Here is a 7,500-nt window from a genome sequence, read left to right as displayed (position 1 = left end):
ATATACATATATATATATATATATATATATATATATATAATATATACATATATACACATATATACGACAGGCTTCTTTCAGTTTCCGTCTACCAAATCCACTCACAAGGCTTTGATCGGCCCGAGGCTATAGTAGAAGACACTTGCCCAAGGTGCCATGCAGTGGGACTGGTTGGTAAACAAGCTACTTACCACACAGCCACTCCTGCGCCTATATAGATATGATTATATATAGATATATAGATATGATTTATATATTTATACACGCACACACACACATGTCCATGCAGAAACACAAAAACACACACACCCAATATATCTTTCATCTGGAAACACATCAGGAACTAATATCTGTATATATATGGATGTGTTGTGTGTGTGTGTGTGTGTGTGTGTTCTCTTCTGTTTGTAATTATTTGAAACCTTCTGCAAGGAAAGAGCTGGTTTCTAACAAAGATACTAAGCTCCATCGTCGGAATATAGAAAACGAAAATAATGTCACGTTTTAATACTTGAGAAAAGTCTTGCGTATTTTTATTGTTCCACTTACAGATAGTCTTTGTAATGTACAAGTTAGTTGTTTGATTTCTTTTTCTAAAAAACCCAGCTTATAAACATTGTCACTTCAGCATTTACTCAAAAATTAAGGGCACCAATTATTTCTCTGAGTACCTTTTCAAACTCCACCCGTCTAACACCCATGGACATATTTACAAAGTCAGAAAACAGCACAGCTCCCATGACTGTCGGAAACATTTTTTCACGCTAAGAGTTGCTGAAGCATGGAACAAACTGCCGGCATCAGTTGTTAGTTGTCGGAGCACTGCATCCTTCAAAGCTTCCATGCTTTCTGAGGTTCGCCAACACTACACCTGATTTTCTCTCCTCCATACACACACAAGCATGTATCTGACTCATACACTGTTCACTTTCCAGACATTTGTACATTACTGCATATACTTTATATGCACTTTCTGACAAGTTGTGGTGCACCTGAGCACTGTATACAATAATTTCATTATTTTGTTTTTTTTTATTATTGATATAAATATGAATTTGTAATCTGGATATAGAAGCTGGCGGTTTCAAGGCAGCAGTTGTCCATAGTTATCTTCTGTCTCTTTGATTTTCAAAGAGATATTCACATTAACAGGGCAGCTAACCTCTATGACGGTACACACTTTTTCTGGTCGGTACAAAACAACAATATCTGGGCTCTTTTTGTTTACATTTAACAGAAGTTTTGATGACAATGCTCCACTAATATTCCTAAATGTATGTATTCAATAACAGAGAGATTCTAGTTATCTTTATATATAAAAGTGAGGTTGTGTGCTGTCTGTCTCCTACGATTTAGATTCCTAACTACTCCCACATTTTGCGGTGCAGTTTAACCAAAACCGGGTATCTTATAGTCGTGATTCATATCGAGCCCTTCTGGGTATTAGCGCACGTCTACGATGAGTCAACGATTTAAAAAAAATTTACCATCAATTTTTCCCATTTTTAGTGCATTTTTTGGCATATATAAGGGAAGTAACTCTCTAAAAAATTTATTATTAAATCTCAGAACGTAAAAAGCTACAGTAACAACCCCCTTTGTGGTTAGCCATATTGAGATGGCTATTATACTTTACATCTCTAAAAATGCTTATATAGTTATTTCCCTTACAAACCCGAGCAATGCCGGGCGATACTGCTAGTTTATTCTAAAACAGTCTTTATCTGAATGGCAGAGGGAAGTTGTCCATTGATGACATTTTGGGGAAGTTACTCAAAACAAGCGTGATATGTTTGTATGTATATGTGTGTGCATGTGTACTTCTCTGTATGTGAGTGTGTGCCTGTGTGTATATTAGCAAATCTGATACTTACCCTCCATATTCCACCCGTTCTTGCTTGGATAGACTCCATCTGGGCCTCTGCCAACCGTCTCAGGAAATAATAATCTTCTGCCAGAATACATTTTGTTCTGATTTTTCTTATGGTTGCATCGATGACGACATTACTGGTTTCACCAGGTTTCAGGGTCAAATCCACGGCATAGACGTGTCTGGCAATGCCAAGACAAATGCCCACAAGCAGAAGATATCCGATGGTCATGGCTGGAAATGTTTTCGTTTCTTCTGAAGCGATAAAAGTCAGGCAGCAGATCGCGATCGTGAACTAGTCGTTTGGAATCCTATCCTCAACTTCACTCTTTTATATGTGAAGAACTTATCTCAGAAATTTTTAAAATTGTGGGAAGAACTTAGTAATAACAAGTAGGAGTGACACATATTGAATTGCACCATATATAATAATACATACTAGAATGTCTGCTACATGGGTTTACACACACACACACACACATACGCACATGCACACACATCGAATGGAACAATGCATAGAAATCCAACTGGTTGAAAAATAAGCTTATGACAAATAAAGTTTGAAGATTCAAAAGGAGAGTTTTCAAAATACAGATTTAAAAGAGAAAATAATGTGTGATGCAAAACCTCTTCAACTTCTCCTTCACTTCTCCTCGCTTACTCTCTTTTACTCTTTTACTTGTTTCAGTCATCTGACTGTGGCCATGCTGGAGCACCGCCTTTTTAGTCGATCAAATCGACCCTGGGACTTATTCTTTTTGTAAGCTCAGTACTTATTCTATCGGTCTCTTTTGCTGAACCACTAAGTAACGGGGACATACACACACCAGCATCGGTTGTCAAGCAATGCCAGGGGTACAAATACACACACGCTTATATATATATATATAATATATATATATATATATATATATTATATTATATATATATATATATAGATATATATATATATATGTATATATATTATATTATATATATTATATTTATATATATATATATATATATATATATATATAATAATATATATATTTATATATATATACATATATACTATGGGCTTCTTTCAGTTTCCATCTACCAAATCCACTCATAAGGCTTTGGTCGGCCCAAAGCTATAGTAGAAGACACTTGCCCAAAGGTGCCATGCAGACACACAAACATATACACACACATACACATATATCTATATATATACATATATACGACGGGCTTCTTTCAGTTTCCATCTACCAAATCCACTCATAAGGCTTTGGTCGGCCCAAAGCTATAGTAGAAGACACTTGCCCAAGGTGCCATGCAGACACACAAACATATACACACACATACACATATATCTATATATATACATATATATGACGGGCTTCTTTCAGTTTCCGTCTACCAAATCCACTCACAAGGCTTTGGTCGGCCCGAGGCTATAGTAGAAGACACTTGCCCAAGGTGCCACGCAGTGGGACTGAACCCAGAACCATGTGGTTGGTATTTAAAATACAATAAAGGTAAGCATAGAAGGAGGTTTAATTTTCTATAATAGGTTGGTGGGTAAGAAAAATTCTTTGAGGGTCACAGATATGAAAGCTTTAAATATTTGTGAATAGCAAAGTTTGAAACTTAAAGGATGTGTGGAAGGTAATTCTATTTAAATTTATTATTACCTGTATGTTTTAATAAATACTAGCACTATGACCTGGCAACGCCGGGTCATAGTGCTAGTACATGCATATACAGCTGCGTGTGTGTGCACATACACACGAGTACCGTCCAAATCTCCGACCAATCACATACAGCTAGCTGGCATTCAATTGGCGTATCAAGTTTCGGGCATTTTGATTGGGCTTTGGATAGAAAATTCACAAAATAATCACTTCTATTGATTTGTTAATGGCTTTGTGGGGTGACTGAGGAAATGTAAAGATGTGAACGACCACCCTTGGACGGTTTTGAATGACCATAGAAAGTGCAAGCCCTCTAACTGAAAAATTGCGGATTTGTATAAAGGACACACACACAGACATTTTGTTGTTTATATATTCTTTTTACTCTTTTACTTGTTTCAGTCATTTGACAGCGGCCATGCTGGAGCACCGCCTTTAGTCGAGCAACTTGACCCCGGGACTTATTCTTTGTAAGCCCAGTACTTATTCTATCGGTCTCTTTTGCCGAACTGCTAAGTGATGGGGACGTAAAACACACCAGCATCAGTTGTCAAGCAATGCTAGGGGGACAACACAGACACACAAAGATACATATATATATATATATATATATATATATATATATATATAAATATACACATATATACGACAGGCTTCTTTCAGTTTCCGTCTACCAAATCCACTCACAAGGCATTCGTCGGCCCAGGGCTATAGCAGAAGACACTTGCCCAAGATGCCACGCAGTGGGACTGAACCCGGAACCATGCGGTTGGTTAGCAAGCTACTTACCACACAGCCTGCTCATTAAAATCCATACTATAATAAAGGATACAAAGCAGAATATATAGTGATGTTTCAAAATAATTATATGCACTGAAAACACCTCACCACTTTCAAAAACTTACAAGCGGGGAAGTTTCTTCAGAAATAAGGTCGTTTAACTGTTGTTTCTAGCATGTCAGGTTTTCTGGCATTTTTAAGTTTACTATTTCAGTAGAATTCTAAACATGAAGCAAAAATTGAAAGATTGGATGATTTTAGCTTTATGAAACCTGGTAGGTGATGGGTGGGCGAGGTGGGAGAAGGGGTATTGAGTGTTTCTTTAAGAAAAATTAAACTATAAAAAATGTATATATATATATATATATATATATATATACACCACTCCCACTTTTGCTATATATATGTATACATATATATATAGCAAAAGAGGGAGTGGTGTTTCCATGCAGGAAATGTGGTAAGTAGCTTACTAACCAACCACATGGTTCCAGGTTCAGTCCCACTGTATGGCATCTTGGGCAAGTGTCTTCTGCTATAGCCCTGGGCCGACCAATGCCTTGTGAGTGGATTTGCTAGACAGAAACTGAAAGAAGCCTGTCGTATATATATATATATATATATATATACGACAGGCTATAAAAAAAAAAAAAATCAAATCAAATCAAAACAAATCAAAATAGATGAACATCAATGGAATTTGTATCTTTGTGGTACCAGTGCCGGTGGCACGTGGCACATAAGAAAACCATCCGAACGTGGCCGTAGCCAGTACCGCATCGACTGGCCTCCGTGCTGTGGGCACGTAACAAGCACCATCCGATCGTGGCCGTTTGCCAGCCTCATCTGGCACCTGTGTCGGTGGCACATAAAAACACCATCCGAGCGTGGCCGTCTGCCAGCCTCGTCTGGCACCTGTGTCGGTGGCACATAAAAACACATCCGAGCGTGGCCGTCTGCCAGCCTCGTCTGGCACCTGTGTCGGTGGCACATAAAAAACACCATCCGAGCGTGGCCGTCTGCCAGCCTCGTCTGGCACCTGTGTCGGTGGCACATAAAAACACCATCCGAGCGTGGCCGTCTGCCAGCCTCGTCTGGCACCTGTGTCGGTGGCACATAAAAAAACACCATCCGAGCGTGGCCGTCTGCCAGCCTCGTCTGGCACCTGTGTCGGTGGCACATAAAAACACACATCCGAGTGTGGCCGTCTGCCAGCCTCGTTGGACCTGTGTCGGTGGCACATAAAAAACACCATCCGAGCGTGGCCGTCTGCCAGCCTCGTCTGGCACCTGTGTCGGTGGCACATAAAAAAACACCATCCGAGCGTGGCCGTTGCCAGCCTCGTCTGGCACCTGTGTCGGTGGCACATAAATCACCCACACACTCTCGGAGTGGTTGGCGTTAGGAAGGGCATCCAGCTGTAGAAACACTGCCAGATTGACTGGACTGGTGCAGCTTTCGGGCTCCCCAGACCCCAGTTGAACCGTCCAACCCATGCTAGCATGGAAAGCGGACGAAATGAGGATGATGATATATATATATATATATTATATTATATATATATAATATATGTCTTTGTGTGTCTGTGTTTGTCCCCTAGCATTGCTTCACAACCAATGCTGGTGTGTTTACGTCCCCGTAACTTAGCGGTTCGGCAAAAGAGGCCGATAGAATAAGTACTGGGCTTACAAAGAATAAGTCCCAGGGTCGATTTGCTCGACTAAAGGCGGTGCTCCCGCATGGCTGCAGTCAAATGACTGAAACAAGTAAAAGAGAAAAGAGAAGAAAATAGGAAAATATGTTGTTGAAAATGCACTTAAATTTCAAAAGCTCATAAATATATAACCTATTTCTTTATTACCCACAAGGGGCTAAACATAGACAGGATAAACAAGGACAGACATAGGTATTAAATCGATTACATCGACCCCAGTGCGTAACTGGTACTTAATTTATCAACCCCGAAAGGATGAAAGGCCAAGTCGACCTCGGCGGAATTTGAACTCAGAACGTAACGACAGACGAAATACCGCTAAGCATTTCGCCCGGCGTGCTAACGTTTCTGCCAGCTCGCCGCCTTTTCCATATATATTTACATATATACCACTTGTTTTTATCAGTATGACTTGTCAACGACCACTGAAATTAATTAACCTTGTACATTCTAACAAATTGATATACAGTTTTAATTTCAAACTTACACCTTCTGTTTTGAACATGATAATTTATCAACATTGAAACATTTTAAATTAGCAATATTGAAAAATTTCAGTTTGTCGATATTGAAACATTTTGATTTGTCAACATTGAAACTTATAAGGATGTTTATCTAATTTTACACTTTTACCAGTGATAAACAAAAAATATTGTTGAAACTAGTCTGGTATATCTTTATATATAAAAGTCTTTATATATAAAAGAAAGGTTGTGTGTCTGTCTACTCCGATTTAGATTCCTAACTACTCCCACATTTTTCAGTGCAGTTTAACCAAGTCTTGATTCATATCAAGCCCTTCGGGGTATTAGCGCGCGTCTACGATGAGTCTACAATTTTAAAAATAATTTACCATCATTTTTTTCCATTTTAATGCATATTTTTTAAATATAAGGGAAGTAACTCTCTAAAAATGTCTACGATGAGTCAACGATTTAAAAAAAAATTTACCATAATTTTTTTTCCATTTTTAATGCATTTTTTTCTATTTTTTGGCTATAACTCTCTAAAAATGCTTTATAGTTATTTCCCTTACAAACCCGAGCAACGCCGGGCGATACTGCTAGTATGTAAATAAATTTATTTTAAACATTTACGAGTTTTTGAAATTTAAGTGTATTTTCAACAACACATTTTCCTATATTATTTTCCAGCGTAGAAACACCACTCCCTCTTTTGTTATATATCTACGATGCAGGGAATGAAAACGCCACCACCCAAAGTCAAACAAAAAGTAACTCGACACTCGACAAAATCTTACATGAAGAGAAAGATATTAATTCAAAACTCACACTCCTATTGGACAAATTTCGACAAATCACATTGCAAAGAAATATTCCCGGAAAACGGAATATCCCTACAGACAGAAATAAGTGAAACCATCCAAAAAAATCTGTAAAGCATTTGAAACCTCACTAATGCAGAAACTGAAAATAACCGTAATTCTGGAATGGAAAAAATAGTTTCATATATCAACAGTC

General features: G+C 38.2%; 1 protein-coding gene across 1 annotated transcript in view; it reads right to left on the bottom strand.

Annotated features, from left to right (window-relative positions):
• Positions 1-2,179, bottom strand: part of LOC115230439 — a 19,983-nt gene extending 17,804 nt beyond the window's left edge. The window contains exon 1 of the mRNA XM_029800633.2: positions 1,875-2,179. Coding sequence (XP_029656493.1) covers positions 1,875-2,102 — 228 coding nt within the window. The 5' untranslated portion in view covers positions 2,103-2,179. The remainder of the gene's footprint in view (positions 1-1,874) is intronic.
• Positions 2,180-7,500: the final 5,321 nt, after the last annotated feature.

This window comes from Octopus sinensis, unplaced genomic scaffold, assembly GCF_006345805.1.
Source record: "Octopus sinensis unplaced genomic scaffold, ASM634580v1 Contig15565, whole genome shotgun sequence".
In the NCBI taxonomy this organism is placed as follows: Eukaryota; Metazoa; Mollusca; class Cephalopoda; order Octopoda; family Octopodidae; genus Octopus; species Octopus sinensis.
This window is presented reverse-complemented; position numbering and strand designations above follow the sequence as displayed.